Raw genomic sequence first — 18897 nt, 5'->3', positions numbered from 1 at the left:
GAAATAAGTTCACTAAAATAAAGGAGCTGGTCGGATCTCTCCATTAGCCAAATGTTACAACTGTCTGCATGATTTAATTACAATAAATAATCTGTTATTGACGCTTACTAATCGATTTTACAATCGCCCGTATCCGATGTATCTAAGGCTACGTGTCCGTGAGGCTTTTTTTTTAAAGCATTATCCGTTAAACTCTTTTTAAAATTTTCTTTGAAACGTGCTCGTGTTCAAACTTGCTGTTGCTAACGGTCAAAGTGTCTCGCACGAAGCTGAGATTTGTTCTTGTTTTTTTTTTAACGATCCATCGTTGGAACGGTTTCTTTTAAGAGATGCGTTTTTTCAAAAGGAACATGTGCTTGTAAACCAGAAGTTGAAGATGTGGTTGTACAATCTCTAACTTGACAAAATGTACGCTGAAAACTAGAGTCTGTGGGCTCCTCGCGATTCGATTAGGAATCGATTATTGGTGCATCTTTATGTATATTTATTTTCCTTTCACTAAACAAGCATTCATCACTTTGAAAAAGTGCATTTGTAATAAGAAACAGTTGAATTAATTCCCGTTACATTTATTAAATTAATGGAAATGTGTGCAAAACAGGAAATAAGTGCCCTAAAATAAAGAGCTGGTCGCATCGCTCCATTAGCCACATTTTACAACTGTCTGCATGACTTTATTTACTATAGATAATCGGTATTGACGCTTACTAATCGATTTTACAATGGCCCATATTCGATGTATCTAAGGCTACGTGTCCGTGAGGCCTTTTTTTAAACATTATCCGTTAAACTGTTTATTTTCAGATGCGTTTTTATTTATTTTTTCAAAAGGAACATGTGCTTGTAAGCCAGAAGTTGAAGATGTGGTTCTACAATCGCAAACTTGACAAGAAGTACGCTGAAAACTAGAGCCTCGCAATTCGATTAGGAATCGATTATTGGTGCATCTTTATGTATATTTACTTTCCGTTCACTAAACAAGCATTCATCACTTGCAACTTTGAATAAGTGCATATGTAATAAGAAACAATTGAATTAATTCCCGTTATATTTATTAAATTAATGGAAATGTGTGACAAACAGGAAATAAGTGCCCTAAAATAAAAGAGCTGGTCGGATCTCTCCATTAGCCAAATGTTACAACTGTCTGCATGACTTTATTTACTATAAATAATCGGTTATTGATATTTACTAATCGATTTGACCCGTATCCGGTGTATCTAAGGCTATGTTCGCACTGCAGGATTTTTTTTGTCAAATCCGATCTTTTTAGTGGCCAAAAAATGCGGTTTCTAATGCAATCCGACCGGCGTGCGGACACACGCACTGCAGTGTTTACCTAAGTAAAAATGGATTCCACTCTCTCAGTACTGGCACATTTGTGGACATTTTGTGCAAACAAAGTCAACATTTTCCCAACCAAATTATTCCACGCAGAAGATTAAGAAAAAAGTATTTTGGCACCAGCGGGAGTGGTGGAACTTTAACGTGAGTTCCTAAAACATTTTATTTTCGCCTGTTTTCTGCTCCGATGTCAACTATCTATTTTGTAACCCTCTATTTTGGCGAATAATTATGACGCTTGTATTTTTCTCGATGACGTTCTGGTCGGAGGAAAGCGACCTGAGCGGACACATCGCATATATATCTAAAAAAAATTTGCTGCATACGAAAGAGGCCTCGGTCGTGTAAGAAAAATGTGGAATTGCACGGTTCACACTGACATGCAAAAATCCGATACAGGTCACATACATACTTGCCAACCTTGAGATCTCTGAATTCGGAAGATTGGGGGGCGGGGTTAAGGGGGGAGGAGTATATTTATAGCTAGAATTCACTGAAATGAAAGTATTTCTTATATATATATATATATTAGGGCTGCAACAACTAATCGATTAAAATTGATTATAAATATAGTTGGCGATTAATTTAGTCATCGATTCGTTGGATCTATGCGCATGCGCTGAGGCTACGTTTTTTTTTGTTTTTTTTTAAACCTTTATTTATAAACTGCAACATTTACAAACAGCTGAGAAACAGTAATCAAAATAATAAGGGTGTAACGGTACGTGTATTGTACTGTTTCGGTACGGGGTTTTGTTTCGGTGCGGAGGTGTACCGAACGAGTTTCCACACGGACATATTAAGTAGCGTACTGCACGTTGTGTAAACAATACTCAAAATGCCGGACATTTGAGGCATTTAAGAAACTCCGCCCTGACAGCTCCGCAAAAGAGGACATGTCCGGTGAAAAGAGGACGTATGGTCAGTCTATCGTAGCCCGTTAGCTGCTAGCATGCTAGCAAAAGAGGACATGTCCGGTGAAACCGATCGCTGCTCATGCTAGCAGCGACCGGGCTAGGATAGACTGACCATACGTCCTCTTTTCACCGGACATGTCCTCTTGTGCGTGGCTGTCCGGGTGGCCTTAAATGTCCGGCATTTTGAGTTATGGTTGCGTGTATTAACAATGTACGTTCAAGGTTAAGAGGGGGTTAAAAACTAAACAATTTGTGCGCGCTGCAGCATTTGTGAGAGAGGGGCAGAGACATAGAGAGCGAGAGAGTTATGATAAACGCGCATGCGTCGTCAGGCTCTGCTTTTTATCGATAGATTTATCAGATTTCGGTACGTACCTCGGTTTAGAGGTCACAGTTCGGTTAATTTTCGGTACAGTAAGAAAACAACAAAATATAAATTTTTGGTTTATTTATGGACCAAATTTTTAAAATCTTCCACCAAAAATATTTTTCTTAGTGGAATATTTGATGTGAAGTAATCGGAACTTTGGATAGGTCAATAATTCATAACAACATTGATTTTGATTCAATATTATGTTTTGAGCAATGACAGTTTGTAAGAAAAAAAACAGCTTTGTTTTATTAGTCAACATTGCAACTTTTTGTAAATTACATTTAACCTTTTAAGCTTTTTTATTTCACTTTTGTTATGTTTTTGTTTATTTAAATAGTATTTTTAGAATGTGCCATGGGCCTTTAAAACATTAGCTGTGGGCCGCAAATGGCCTCCGGGGCACACTTTTGACACCCCTGCTATAGATAATGAAAAATTAAATCTGATAAATCTATGGATAAAAAGCAGAGCCTGGTGACGCATGCGCGTTTATCATAACTCTCTCGCTCTCTCTGTCTCTGCCCCTCCCTCACGAATGCTGCTGCGCGCACAATTTGTTTTGTTTTTAACCCCTTCTTAACCCTGAACGTTGATTGAAAATACACACAACCCTAACTCAAAATGCCAGTCATTTGAGGCATTTTAGAAACTCCGCCCGGACAGCTCTGCAAAAGAGGACAGGTCCGGTGAAAAGAGGACGTATGGTCAGTCTATCGTAGCCCGTTAGCTGCTAGCATGCCATGTGTCGTGCCTCGGTGTGCATTGTTTACACAATGTGCGTTACGCTACTTAATATGTTCTTGTGGAAACTAACTGTACTGTACTTGCTGCTTACTTAAAAAAAAAAACAACAACACCTTTCACTATTTGAGTAGCCTTTGTTCTGCCATTTGAGTACTGGCGAGCGATCTCTGAATCCGGGAACGTATCCTTCACGGATTTGTTGAAAACATCCGCAAATGAGAACGGGATGTTGCTTGTAAGGTGGCCCATAATACTGCGTTGCCGCCCCCTTGTGCTTCCCTGACCGTTCATGAGTGACTATATCTATTCGGACACCGTGTTATGGGTTATAGATAAACCTATGGATAACGGAGACATATATAATAGTCTCCTTTTCAGGTGAGAGGACGCTAAAGGCACTGCCTTTAAGGCACACCCCCAATATTGTTTGTCCGGCTGGAAATTTTGGACATTACTACTTGCCGTAGTTTTGAAGCAATGCATGATGGGAATCCGGATGTTGTGTGTCAGTGTATTAACGTCCCGGCTGGTATAAACACACGCTGAGAAATAGCTCCGTGCCTGCCTACTTTATGGGTTATAGATAAACCTATGGATAACGGCGACATACTGTATATAATAGTCTCCTTTTCAGGTGAGAGGACGCTAAAGGCAGTGCCTTTAAGGCACGCCCCCAATATAGTTGTCCGGCTGGAAATCGGGAGAAATTCGGGAGAATGGTTGTCCCGGGAGATTTTCGGGAAAGGCACTGAAATTCGAGAGTCTCCCGGAAAATTCGGGAGGGTTGGCCACTATGTTCACATTTAGGCATAAAAAAGAATCGGCCTGAACATCAATTTACCCCACCTCTACTGAAAACTGTATCATATAAGTGTTTCAGTGTTTGGGTCCCACTTTTTTGTAAGCGTTTTGCAAACAAATGATAAATGTATGCATTATTCTGTTATATCTCACATTCTATATTGTGTTTTGGAAAAAGTTACTTAAAAGTTACTTAATTCATTAAAAAAATAATACAAAAGACAACAAATTTTGATGCATATGTAAATGTATTTAATTATAAACATTCCTTCACTTTCTTATTTCCTTCATGGATCTAAACTTTAGTGCTGCCGCCCCAAAATCAAAGTTCTCTGGCTGACAAAATTGATTTGAAGTAGGGCTGGGCGATATGGCCTTTTATTAATATCTCGAAATTTTTGGGCCATGTCACGATATATATTGCGATATTTTGCCTTAGCCTTGAATGAACACTTGATGCATATAATCACAGCAGTATGATGATTCTATGTGTCTACATTAAAACATTTTTGTTCATACTGCATTAATAAATGCTCTTTTTAAACTTTCATGCAGAGAAGGAAATAACAACTAAGTCAATTTACCAAAAGTGTATTTATTAAATAGTTATTAAGCAGTGGCACAAACATTCATGTCATTTCAAAACAGAAAGTGCAAGATTGTCAGAGACATTTTAAAACAAGCTATTAGTGCACTTTTGTGCATGATGTCACTAAGATGACATATCAATACAACACTACATTAAAGGCCTACTGAAACCCACTACTTCAGACCACACAGTCTGATAGTTTATACATCAATGATGAAATCTTAACATTGCAACACATGCCAATACGGCCGGGTTAACTTATAAAGTGCAATTTTAAATTTCCCGGGAAATATCCGGCTGAAAACGTCTCGGTATGATGACGTTTGCGCGTGATGTCACGGATTGAACGGAAGTATTGGGACACCATTGTGTCCCAATACAAACAGCGTCTGTTTTCATCGAAAAATTCCACATTATTCTGGACATCTGTGTTGGTGAATCTTTTGCAATTTGTTTAATGAACAATGGAGACAGCAAAGGAGAAAGCTGTATGTGGGATCGGTGTATTAGCGGCTGGCTACAGCAACACAACCAGGAGAACTTTGAGTTGGATAGCAGACGCGCTATCCGACGCTAGCCGACGCTAGCCGCCGACCGCACTGATGATCGGGTGAAGTCCTTCGTCGCGCCGTCGATCGCTGGAACGCAGGTGAGCACGGGTCGTGATGAGCAGATGAGGGCTGGCGTAGGTGGAGAGCTAATGTTTTTAGCATAGCTCTGTCGAGGTCCTGCAGCTAAGTTAGCTTCAATGGCGTCGTTAGCAACAGCATTGCTAGGCTTCGCCAGGCTGGACAGCATTAACCGTGTGGTTACAGGTCCAGGGTTTGGTTCGGTGTCTCCTAATAGTAGTATTGTTGATCTTCTGTCTATCCTTCCAGTCAGGGGCATGTTTCTTCTGTTTCTATCCGCAGTTAAGCACGATACTATCACGTTAGCTCCGAAGCTAAAGTGCTTCACCGATGTATTGTCGTGGAGATAAAAGTCACTGTGAATGTCCATTTCGCGTTCTCGACTCTCATTTTCAAGAGGATATAGTATCCGAGGTGGTTTAAAATACAAATCCGTGATCCACAATAGAAAAAGGAGAAAGTGTGGAATCCAATGAGCCCTTGTACCTAAGTTACGGTCAGAGCGAAAAAAGATACACCCTGGCGTCCTGCACTGCACTCTAATCCTTCACTCTCACTTTCCTCATCCTCGAATCTTTCATCCTCGCTCAAATTAATGGGGTAATCGTTGCTTTCTCGGTCCGAATCACTCTCGCTGCTGGTGTAAACAATGTGCAGATGTGAGGAGCTCTTCAACCTGTGACGTCACGCTACTTCCGGTACAGGCAAGGCTTTTTTATCAGCGACCAAAAGTTGCGAACTTTATCGTCGATGTTCTCTACTAAATCCTTTTAGCAAAAATATGGCAATATCGCGAAATGATCAAGTATGACACATAGAATGGACCTGCTATCCCCCGTTTAAATAAGAAAATTTCATTTCAGTAGGCCTTTAAAGTGCACTTTTTGTACAGAACGCCTCTACAATAGTTTAAAACAAATAAAGTGCACTTTTGTGCATAATGTCAGACAAGATATTTCAATAAGTGTCAAATAAAAATGAGCTGCATAATAGGAAATCAAATAGCAGTGCTGCTACTTTTTGTAGCAACGCTTTTGCCACATAATTGTTCGACATATTCCCGCTTGAAGCCAAACCACCGGCAGACGATGCACCCCGTGCTGTTTTTCTTGGGAATTAATTCTTCCTTTATTTGTTACCAGATTGGCACCTTCTTTCTCTCGTATTACCACTCGCAACGCACCGTTAGCATCACAGCTAATGTTACCCATTTAGGTACCTCTCTGCTCGGGGAGGGCGTGTGACGTTGCACGTGTGACGTATGTAAGAAGGTGCGCTTGTTTATGTCTCTGTGAGAAGGAGAGACAAGAAAGACTGAGAAACGCCTGTAGTGTAATGCCCGCAGCTAAAAGCAACTGAGTGAGAACGTATACTCGAATATCACGATATAGTCATTTTCTATATCGCACAGAGACAACGCCGTGATATATCGATATTTCGCCCAGCCCTAATTTGAAGGGTTTTTCAACAAGTAAACAGTACAGTAGGTACTTGATTTTGATATATGTAATGATCATGAGGGTATTCTATTCTGTGTAAATATCAAAATATTACATTGAATCACTTTTTGTCAGGCAATATTACATTTAATGAACATTTTACATAAATTAATATATACAAACACTTAATAAATATTTATGATATGCAGGAAGAAATAAGCGTTACAATTGTATGTAGGGCTGCAACTAACGATTAATTTGGTAATCGATTAATCTGTCGATTATTACTATGATTAATCGATTAATAATCGGATAAAAGAGACAAACTACATTTCTATCCTTTTCAGTATTTTATTGAAGAAAAAAACAGCATACTGACACCATACTTATTTAGATTATTGTTTCTCAGCTGTTTGTACATGTTGCAGTTTATAAATAAAGGTTTATTTTTAAAAAAAAGAAAATTTCCTCTGCGCATAGCATAGATACAACGAATCGATGACTAAATTAATCGACAACTATTTTTATAATCGAATTTAATCGATTAGTTGTTGCAGCCCTAATTGTATGTATCGTCCAAACAAGAAAGAGGTTTTATCACATCAACATGGGATTAACAACACTCCTTTAAATCTCATTAATACCACAGAAAAGGCAAGCCGTCATTTTCCAGACACGATAAAGACTTAAATAATGTCAAACACATAGCGTTACAATAACCAGGAAGATAAAATGTTGGTCTCACACCTAGTAATCCGCTGTGGACAGACCAAGCCAAGCAATGCAGGTTTAGCCAGGGGTGCGCGCTCCCGCCAAGGAATTACATTTTTGGCAGGCAATTACATTTTGGTTCAACACCAGCAAATATAAACAAAACAAAACACCAGCGGAAAGCGATAATTGATCAAAAAAAAAAAAAAAAGTACACCAGAGTTTTGACACGGAGAAGGCAGGGTCGGTAAAAAAAAAAATCAGTGTCCTGGGGATGCACAGACTTTTTGATTTCAATGCGTAAAAAGAGTCAAAGTGCGTTAACGCCAACATTGTGTTTACTATCGGTCGCTATCGATAATTATTGATATTATCAATGACCTATTTTTTTACCAAGTACCACCCCAGAGAACACTTGGCTCCCCAAGTACCACCTTAATGACCATCATTAAAATATAGTAGCGTAGTAGGCTTAAGTATTCATTAAAGGTTGATCAGAGGTTTTTAAAAAATAAAAAAAAATGTATATTTATTTTTGGCCACAGTAACATTACACACGTTTTGAACAGTAAACACTGTTTAAATATAGGAAAATAAAACACTGTACTTTTTACTGTACACTTTGAGAATCACTGACCTATAGAAAATAAGGACCAGAAAAACTATATTAAATGTAAAAAAAATGTTTTTCAAATGTAACTTTCCTCTAATTATAACCCCCCCAGTATCAACGCAGAAGGGAAAGAAAATGTCAACACAAGCATGGAAAACACTCTGTAAACAAAACTCACAATAAACACTTACCAATAACTTCTTTAAATTAAGTTCAAAAATAAGTAAGTGCTTAATGAAGTGTAACAAAATAGTGCAAAGTGTGAAAATGTAAACACAGAAACTGAGAAGGACAATTTGTGAAGTGAAGTCAATTACATTTATATAGCGCTTTTTCTCAAGTGACTCAAAGCGCTTTACATTGTGAAACCCAATATCTAAGTTACATTTAAACCAGTGTGGGTGGCACTGGGAGCAAGTGGGTAAAGTGTCTTGCCCAAGGACACAACGGCAGTGACTAGGATGGCGTAAGCGGGGATCGAACCTGCAACCCTCAAGTTGCTGGCACGGATGCTCTACCAACCGAGCTATACCGCCCCATTTGTCGCAGGATTAGTGCCAGGAAGTTATGGCTGTGTAACATTTAATCGGTCTTTTATTCTTATTGAAGTATGGGAAGGATGCAGTAATTATTATTGGACCAAATGTCTAATATTTTATAGCAGCACATTTGTTATTTTGTGTAATTGTTTTTTTATACAGTCCTGCACCTTAGTTTCTACCTGTTGTTTCCGTATACCCGAATAGGGGAGGGACGAGGGTTGGGGAAATAAAAAAAAACAAGAGCTGAGCACGGCAAAGGACTACGGTCCGTTTTAGAAAATCCCAAAAACTGCTGAGGTGACTGACTGTTTTATCGACAATATCTTCGCTCTCCACAGCGCTCATTTTGACTTCCTCTTCTCACGCCATGCAGAGAATCAACAGCGAGACAACAAGATGGCGCAACCCAACTTGATACTGTTACCCGATTGGCAGTTTTCCGCCTTGCTCGGTCACCAAAGATGGAGCAACCAACCTTGCTTCGTAGCTTTCGATATCAATAAAAAATGTGTGTAATATATACCGAGTACGTGTCTATAGCGATAAATATTGATATGGTTTTATCGGCCCAGCCCTAATGCGAACGTAAAAATGACCTTAAAACTTCCTCAAACGACACATATATCCACCAAAACTTGAAAAAGTGAGGTAAAAAAGGTTTAAAAGCAAAAAAAAGGTCTTGCATTGTCCAGGCTTCTTCCTGGCATGCTGAATGGAGTCCTGGGCGAGCAGCTACTGTGATGTTGATATGCACACAATCTCCTTTTGTGAAGACAGGCGCTGCCCCGGGGCTCAGGTTTCACTCCGCCACAGAGAAGGACATTTAGTGGGCCCGCCCCATGGGATCAGCCATGTTCCGTTTGGAAGGCAGAAACGCTCAAACACCATCAGCGGATGCCACATATTGTCTATCGCGGTTAATTGGTTCCAGCACTGACTGTGATAAAGGTATTTCTGCAATGTGGGATTATTATTAAAAATTAAATATTTTCTTGGTGTAGATCAGTGATTCTCAACCCGTGGTTTGCGTACCTTTAGTGGTCCATCTAGGGCAGGAGTGGCCTCACTTTTTCAGCAGGTGAGCTACTTTTAAATGACCAAGTCGAGGTGGTCTACCTCATTCATATATGTGTGGGTATATATATATCTATCTCTATATAAATTAGGGTTGGACGGAATACCGGTACTAGTATAGTATCGCGGTACAAATGTATCACAAACGTTACTATAATGTTTGAAAAGTACCGGTTCGCCATATTTATTTATTTTTTACAGGCATGACCAATGTTCCCTCTAATTTTTCATGTGTGTGAGCAAACGCAAAAACTCACTGAGCATTCAGTGGAGCCCATGTGAGCCACATCAGACGTGCACACTGTGGCTACACCAGCAGCACACCTGTCCCAAACCTGACTAAATAACAAGTTCAATCTCCATCCATTTTCTACCGCTTGTCCCTTTCGGGGTCGCGGGGGGTGCTGGAGCCTATCTCAGCTGCATTCAGGCGGAAGGCGGGGTACACCCTGGACAAGTCACCACCTCATTGCAGGGCCAACACAGATAGACAGACAACATTCTCTTATTATTATAATCAAATGACAGCAGTCATTTCCATGAGATGATTTTCTAATATAAGTGTTTAGGCCCACTTACAATGACAATAACAAAAAATATTGTTTTTTATGAACTGTGTACTTGTATTGTTTGTCTGGGTGGAGGTCCTGCTTTGGAAATAATTTGTACCCCTTTCAGACATTGCATTTAGTTCCCATTAAAACATTCACATGTTGCACAATGAGATGTAAGCAGGGGATCATGTGTACATTCCTGCAACTTCCTGTTTGTAAAAAATATATTTTTATTAGTATTTATTTAATATACTAACAGCATTTCAGGATTAATATTTATAAATTAAGATTCCTAATAAATGACACTAGAATAAGCACACATTTGATTGGTAAATCATAGTGTAACGACCTGGAATGACACTTTATGTGTGGTGTTGGAGTTGTCCGACTTTTTGTGTGGCTGTAAACGCATCACTGGCTAAGTGCCATATGTGCATGTGTTGGCGCAAGTGAGAAAGAGCGAGCGGCTGCTGTTATATAACAAAGTTGCTTTTGGTCTGGTTTGTACTGCAGAAAATTACCAGTTTTGCTAGATATAATTTTTTTACTGATGTTTTGGTGATGTGTTTATGGCCAACAATAAAGAGTTTTGCTCAGTAAAGTGATGGATGGAATTTATGTCCTCAAAGCGTCTCGACAGACGTTACAATATTTGAACAATGATGACGAAAACTGTTTTCTCTGTCGTATCCGTGTGTCGAAAATTGTTATGCGCTTATTTTTTTATTTGATTTTGTGCGTGGCATAGATTTGCCGTGCGCAGAGGACGCTGAAGCAGTGCGCAATTGCACAGGCGTGCACCTTAGAGGGAACGTTGGGCATGACGTCATGTTGTGACATTGCTGGTTTTACGAGCAGAGGAGCATGTTCGGCAGCGCGCACGCACGGAGTACTTACAAGCAGACATAGGGTGTAGACAGAAAAGGGAGAATGGACGCATTTTGGTTTAAAAAGTAAAGATAAAGGTGAAGTTATATCACTGAAACACCCTCAGGAAGTGGTGCTTTAAGACATGGCTAGCTAGTTAGCGGCTAACATCCATCTGCAGTCTGCAGTGTTTTAGCTACTTCTAAATTACTAATCCTCTTCTCCATGGCGACAAATAAAGTATGTTTCTTACAAGTAGCACTATCACTGTAGGAGGAGGAATAGCTAAACATGCTTCACTACACACCGTAGGAGGATACAGTAGCTCACCGGCGTCAAAATGTAAACAAATGCAATGGGTGGATCTACACCTGACATCCACTGTAATGATACCAAGTACAAGAGTGTATCTAGTCGATACTACTATGATTACGTCAATATTTTTTAACATCACAAAATCTTTTCTTTTTTTTTAATTCATATTATATTCGTAAACTCAGTAAATACTTCCCTGGACACATGAGTACTTTGAATATGACCAATGTATGATCCTGTAACTACTTGGTATCTGATCGATACCTAAATGTGTAGTATCATCCAAAACTAATGTAAAGTATCAAACAAGAGAATAATAAGTGATTACATTTTAAAAGAAGTGTAGATGGAACATGTTAAAACAGAAAATAAGCAGATATTAACAATAAATGAACAAGTAGATTAATAATCCATTTTAACAGTTTGTCCCTCATAATGTAGACAAAATAATAGGTAGATAAATGACACAATATTTTACTGCATACGTCAGCAGACTAATTAGGAGTCTTTATTTGTTTACTTACTACTAAAAGACAAGTTGTCTAGTATGATCACTATTTTATTTAAGGACTAAATTACAATAATAAACATATGTTTCATGTACCCTAAGATTTTTTGTTAAAATAAAACAATGACATTTTTTGTGGTGCCCTTTATTTAGAAAAGTATCTAAAAACATTTTGGTACAAGTACCAAAATATCAGGAAAACCCTAGCTGTCCATAATTTGGTGCATCCCAAGGGTAATGGAAAGCAGAATTTTTTTTATATTTCTTATATTTTCCCTAAATTACGCATTGTTGCTATATAATGTTTTGTCTAAGTCGTTTAACCCCTTAAACAAATAATTATTTAGCCTAAGCCCCGTTTCAGCCACGCTAAACCAGCGTTTAAGGTTCCCCTCCTCGGACACGTTTTTACACGGGTAAGTCAGCCGTGTATTTCTTGAATCTCCGGCACTTAGCTTTGTATGGACTCATTGATTGTTACAAAGTGAGTTCGGAGAGGAAGTGACGCCAGAAAGATCACGCCCACACAGGAAGTGACGTCAGAAAGAACACGCCACAGCCAGCTTCACAATAAAGCGCTTTCGTAACTCGGAGCTAACCACTGGAAATATGAAGGCGAGTCATCCAGACATGCCCGTTTTCTCCTTCTTCTACATGTACAGACACTTGTGGAAATCACACATGAATACCTTAAGAGAAAAGCGATTGCAGCTATTTGGGATACAAAACTTCTCAGACGGCAAGAGAACTTTCCAATGTCAGCTATGTTTCTACTTAGCGAAAAACTTTGTCCTTTTGTTGAAGGAGAGACAACGAGAATGTGGGCTCCCGTGGATGTGATTATAAAAAAAAAAAAAAAGGTAGCGTGTGCTTTGTATTACCCGGCCGTCGAGGGAAGACTAACTACGGAAAACGATGAATGCATTTAGACTGGCAAAGCAGACTGTATCAGTTACTGTCCGCCATGTATGTCGCGGACTCAACGTCTAGGTCCAGAGTCTATAAAGTCACCAAAAAGGAATGGCCAATGAAGGTTAAGGCAAAAGAGTGAGGAGTATCCTGACCAGATATCTAGATCTCTAGTTTGATTGATGTAAAATGTTCTTTATCACATTGTTTACGTGTCTAATAAAGATGTGATTCATGTATGATGTCTCAGGTGTGATTCACTACAATAGACACACTGGATTCCAGTTCATTGAAATACCACAACACTGGATATTGTTCAGATAAGTTACATTTAAGAACTTGCACACAATGCAACACTGGAGGTGACTATGACGTGTGCATTTTCCGCGCATGCGTACTATGTCGGCGGACGGAGGGGGGCGGGGGTCTTAAACGGTGGCATTGTTGTGTGTGGACACGGATAAGGTTAGGTGTGATTTACCCTGGATAACCTTATCCGGCTAAGTGTAAACGGGGCCTGAATAATCAAACTAATCCATAGATAAATTAATTATTAGTAGATTTTACTCAGCAGGATTGCATTTTTTTTCCCCCACTGTTTGAAAGCATCTCCCTTCCAATGTTCTACAGTATTTGACTACCAGTACAAATGGAACCAGTACTGAGAAGACCACTGACCTCTTCCTCCTCTTCCTCAGCTCTGGAAGAAGAGCGCCACGCGGAGCAGGAGCACTCCTCCGCCATGTCGGACAGCGACGACGGCTCCCCGCTCGACCTGTCAGGAAGCGGACTCTTCGGGAAGCGGCGCCGCCGCGGCAACCTGCCCAAGGAGGCGGTGCAGATCCTCAGGAGCTGGCTGTACGAGCACCGCTTCAATGCCTACCCTTCAGAGCAGGAGAAACTGAGTCTGTCCGGCCAGACCAACCTCTCTGTGCTGCAGGTAGGAAGAGGAATTTGTCTTGATTCTTTCTTTGCTAACAGCCATAATGTTTTGTATACAACAAACCCAAGTACGAGTAACACCCACACAGAGACTGAAAAGGTGTGTTATTGTTTGTGCTACGGCGCCATCTTTTGGACGAATTAGCTCACAACCGGTTCTGTGGGTTAAAAGTCTACAATATTTCCATCTGTATGGTGCCTTGAACCGGAAGTATAAGTGTCGTTCTACCAGTGGTCCATAGCGGTTTTACTTGTATGGTTTCTGCATTAATCACTCCAAGCAACGTTTGCAACTTTTACAATATAACTAAAACAATTCTTACTTACGAAGCCGTCACATATTTCCTTCTGTGTCGTGCCTTGAACCGGATGTATAAGTGCCGTTCTACTAGTCGTCCATAGCGGTCCTACTTGTATGGTTTCTGCATTCATCACTCCAAGCAACGTTTGCAAGATTTACAAAATTACTAAAACAATTCTTACTTGCGGGCAACGCGGTGGTAGAGGGGTTAGTTCATGTGCCTCACAATACGAAGGTCCTAAGTTCAATCCCGGGCTCGGGATCTTTCTGTGTGTAGTTTGCATGTTCTCCCCGTGACTGTGTGGGTTCCCTCCGGGTACTCTGGCTTCCTCCCACCTCCAAAGACATGCACCTGGGGATAGGTTGATTGGCAACAAACACTAAATTGGCCCTCGTATGTGAGTGTGAATGTTTTCTGTCTGTGTTGGCCCTGCGATGAGGTGGCGACTTGTCCAGGGTGTACGCCGCCTTCCACCCGAATGCAGCTGAGATAGGCTCCAGCACCCACCGCGACCCCGAAAGGGACAAGCGGTAGAAAGTGGATGGATGGAATTCTTACTTACGAAGCTGTCATATTTCCTTTTGTCGTGCCTTGAACCGGAAGTATAAGTGCCGTTCTACTAGTCATCCATAGCGGTTCTACTTGTATGGTTTCTGCATTCATCACTCCAAGCAACATTTACAACTTTTACAATATTACTAAAACAATTTTTACATACGAAACCGTCACATATTTCCTCCTGTGTCGTGCCTTGAACCGGAAGTATAAGTGCCGTTATACTCGTCGTCCATAGCGGTTCTACTTGTATGGTTTCTGCATTCATCACTCCAAACAACGTTTGCAAGATTTACAAAATTACTAAAACAATTCTTACTCATGAAACCGTCACATATTTCTGTCTGTGTCATGCCTTGAAAGTGTTATAACTTCACCTTTTATCTTTGGTTTTTAGACCAAAATGTGTCCATTCTCCCTTTTCTATTTACACACTGTGTCTGCTTGTAAGTACTCCGTGTGTGTGTGTGTGCTGCCGAAATTGCTCCTCTGCTCATAAAACCAGCAATGTCATGCCCGGAAACCGGTACTTTTCAAACAGAGTATAGTACTGTTTTTGTTTCATTAGTACCGTGATGCTAGACTACCGTAATTTCTGGACTATAAGCCGCACCTGACTATAAGCCGCACCAGCTAAATTTAGGGGAAAATACAGATTGCTCCATATATAAGCCGCACCCGACTATAAGCCGCGGGGTTTTGATGTGTAATTACCGTAGTATATAGGGGTTCCTGCTACCACGGAGGGGATTGTCGGGACAGAGATGACTGTTTGGGAACGCAAAGCGTCCCATTTATTAACTATAAATCTTTCAATCATTCAATCAAACTTTCACATCTTTGACATGACGAACCGCATTCGTGCAGAGTACAAATAATACAACGGTGCAAAGTAATACAAAGTGCTCGCATGTACGTTATCAAAATAACCAGCCTACCGGTATATGAAAAGTCAGTCTTTAATCATTGTGTTATTGTCTTCCTCCTGCGTACTAAAACCACCGAAATCCTCTTCGTCGGTGTCGGAGAAGAACAGGCCGTAAATAAGCCGCACCTTTGTATAAGCCGCAGGGACCGGAACGAGGGGAAAAAGTAGCGGCTTATAGTCCGGAAATTACGGTAGTTACCGGTATACCGTACAACCCTACTCACAATATTTTCACTTTTATTATCACTCCCTTAGTCATTAGTTTGTGTATGAATGAAAATGCATGTTTGTCTTGTGTGATGTCATGAGGTACACACACACACACAAAAATGCAAATTGTGCAAGTTAATCAGTGTTAGACTTTAGTTTCCACCCAATGTGTGTTTTTGTTTAAGGAGATGTGAAACGCTCGACTTTATCAGTTTCCTTTTGAAGTGGATCTTTTACAGCTGAGGTCAAATGACGGATATTGATATTTGTTTGATAACTGCTGGAGTTATTTGTATCCATCCTGTCTGCAGGTGTTCAAGCATGTCTTTCATTTCCGCTCCACACAAAGACGTGTACACACCACAAGTACAGTATTCAGTATGTAGTCACTTGGCTGGAATGTGCACAGGCCTTCATTATTGCCATGTGTCTGAGGAGTGTTGTCACCACTAGAGGGAGACAGGCTGCACTTTTGACTGCAACTACTTTTGTTGAAGTGAAAAATGCTGCTGGTAAAAGTTGTGGGATCAACTTCCCATAAGTGATGTCACGGCCACAAAGCAGCTGGCGTTGAATCATCAGCACCTCAGCAAACCATCACACTCCATTTCATTTCAATGGCCTGATGACACAACACACTTCTGATAGATTAGTCACTTGTGTTGATTCTGGGAATGTTCACTCAATTGAGTTTATTCTGTTCATAATCCAACTACTTCAAAGTAGCAGTATAATGGAAAAGCAAGTTGACTTTATATGCTTAATTGTCTTTGATTGTATCCATTAGGGATACAATCCCCCCCCCTCCCCCTCCCTTTTTTTTACGGGCGTGTCGTCGTCACGTCGTGACATTGCTGGTTTTACGAGCAGATGAGCATGTTCGGCAGCGCGCACACACTGAGTACTTACAAGCAGACAGTGTGTAGACAGAAAAGGGAGAATGGACGCATTTTGGTGTAAAGATAAAGGTGAAGTTATAACACTGAAACACCCTCGGGAAGAGGTGCTTTAAGACAGACAAGCTAGCAGCTAACATCCAGCCGCAGTCGGCAGTGTTTTAGCTACTTCTAAATCACTAATCCTCGCCTCCATGGCGACAAATAAAGTACGTTTCTTACTGGAGGACGAGGAATAGCTAAACGTGCTTCACTACACACCGTAGGAGGATACAATAGCTCACCGGCATCACAATGTAAACAAATGCCATGTGTAGATCTACACCTGGCATCCACTGTAATGATAACAAGTACAGGCACGTAACCAGTCGATACTACTATGATTACATTGATATTTTTTAGCATCACAAAATCTTTTTTCGTTTTTTTTTTTTTAGGGGGCGGTGTGGCGAAGTTGGTAGAGTGGCCGGGCCAGCAATCGGAGGGTTGCTGGTTACTGGGGTTCAATCCCCACCTTCTACCATCCTAGTCACGTCCGTTGTGTCCTTGGGCAAGACACTTCACCCTTGCTCCTGATGGGTGCTGGTTAGCGCCTTGCATGGCAGCTCCCGCCATCAGTGTGTGAATGTGTGTGTGAATGGGTGAATGTGGAAATACTGTCAAAGCGCTTTGAGTACCTTGAAGGTACAAAAGCGCTATACAAGTATAACCCATTTATTTATTTTTAGTTATATTATCATGAGGACTTAAATTATGTATCGGATTGATACCTAAATGTGTGGTATCATCCAAAACTAATGTAAAGTATCAAACAAGAGAATAATAAGTGATTATTACATTTTAACAGAAGTGTAGATAGAACATATTAAAACAGAAAATAAGCAGATATTAATTGTAAATCAGGGTTTCTCGCAGCGCTTTGTTGCTAAGGCGACCTCCTTAGCAACAAAGAGCCACCGCCTAAACTAAAGTCTTAACAAGATCTCCAGCCACACGTGTGCATTTAAAAAACTATCTCTGTCCCCAAGCAAACACATACGTGTCATATGCATGCCAAAATACTGGGGGCGCTGTAGCCTAGGACTTAAGACCATTTTAGCCAATCAGAAACATCCAAAACGTAATTTCCGGAGTTGGCATATAGCAAAAATAGCGGGTCACGGCAAGAAATAATTATATGTGTGGACTGACAGAGAAGTAGAGCTACTTTTAAGCATCATTTTGGAGTTTAAAGTTAACAAACCTCAACAAAGTGTTGACTGGGAAACTTGTCAGTCCAAGTATGGTGACATTCTTACCCTACGGTACGGACTTGGAGGGACATCTGAGGAATTTCCTCACCGGAAAGAGGACATCACAAAAACAACTATCAACACTAAACTGAAAGTGATTCGTGGAAAGTACAGACAAGCAGTCGACGCAGGTGGAAGAAGTGGTTACGGTAGAGTTGTTTTGCTGTACTTCCAACTATGCCAGCAGATAGGGGGGGGTTCTCCATCAACTACATCCATTCAATTTAGAATAGAAACATCAGATATTGACACAAGTTCTCACAGGAGTTCAGATTCTCCATTCACCCTTGACAGCCTGGTCACAGACAAAGATATGCCGAATGATGTACAAGAGCAGCAAGATTCCAATGAGAACAATCCACAATCTTCTGTGGTGAAATATACTTCAGGTATGTGGGCGCTAACTTCATTGCTAGGAAGTAATATTGTTAAAAGGCAGAGATGTTGTTTATCTTGGGCATCAAAACTAAGGCTGAAACGACGCGTCGACATAGTCGACGTCATCGGTTACATAAATACGTTGACGCCGTTTTTGTGCGTCGACGCGTCGCATATTTACGTCACACTACCGTCATGGCGGACCGCAAAGCAGACGGTGCGAGCGAGGGGGAAAAAATCACGACAAAAGTCGTCAAAAGTGTGGGAGTATTTCAATACACGGCCTAATAATGTTGTTGTATGCACGCTGTGTCGAGCGGAAATGGCCTATCATAGCAGCACAACGGCTATGAACGAACATTTGAAAAGAAAACCATCAACTAGTCAATCGTCAGCGTGAGCATACGTTGTCATCATTACACAAAAACATGAATGTGTCATTTGTATCTGCTAGGGGTGTAACGG

General features: G+C 40.6%; 1 protein-coding gene across 1 annotated transcript in view; it reads left to right on the top strand.

The window, feature by feature from the left end:
* LOC133655763 (homeobox protein SIX5) overlaps positions 1 to 18897 on the top strand; it is a 34883-nt gene that overhangs the window by 2268 nt on the left and 13718 nt on the right. The window contains exon 2 of the mRNA XM_062056225.1: positions 13628 to 13869. Within this exon, the coding sequence (XP_061912209.1) occupies positions 13628 to 13869 (242 nt within the window). The remainder of the gene's footprint in view (positions 1 to 13627; positions 13870 to 18897) is intronic.

This window comes from Entelurus aequoreus, linkage group LG01 (genome assembly GCF_033978785.1).
Source record: "Entelurus aequoreus isolate RoL-2023_Sb linkage group LG01, RoL_Eaeq_v1.1, whole genome shotgun sequence".
In the NCBI taxonomy this organism is placed as follows: Eukaryota; Metazoa; Chordata; class Actinopteri; order Syngnathiformes; family Syngnathidae; genus Entelurus; species Entelurus aequoreus.
This window is presented reverse-complemented; position numbering and strand designations above follow the sequence as displayed.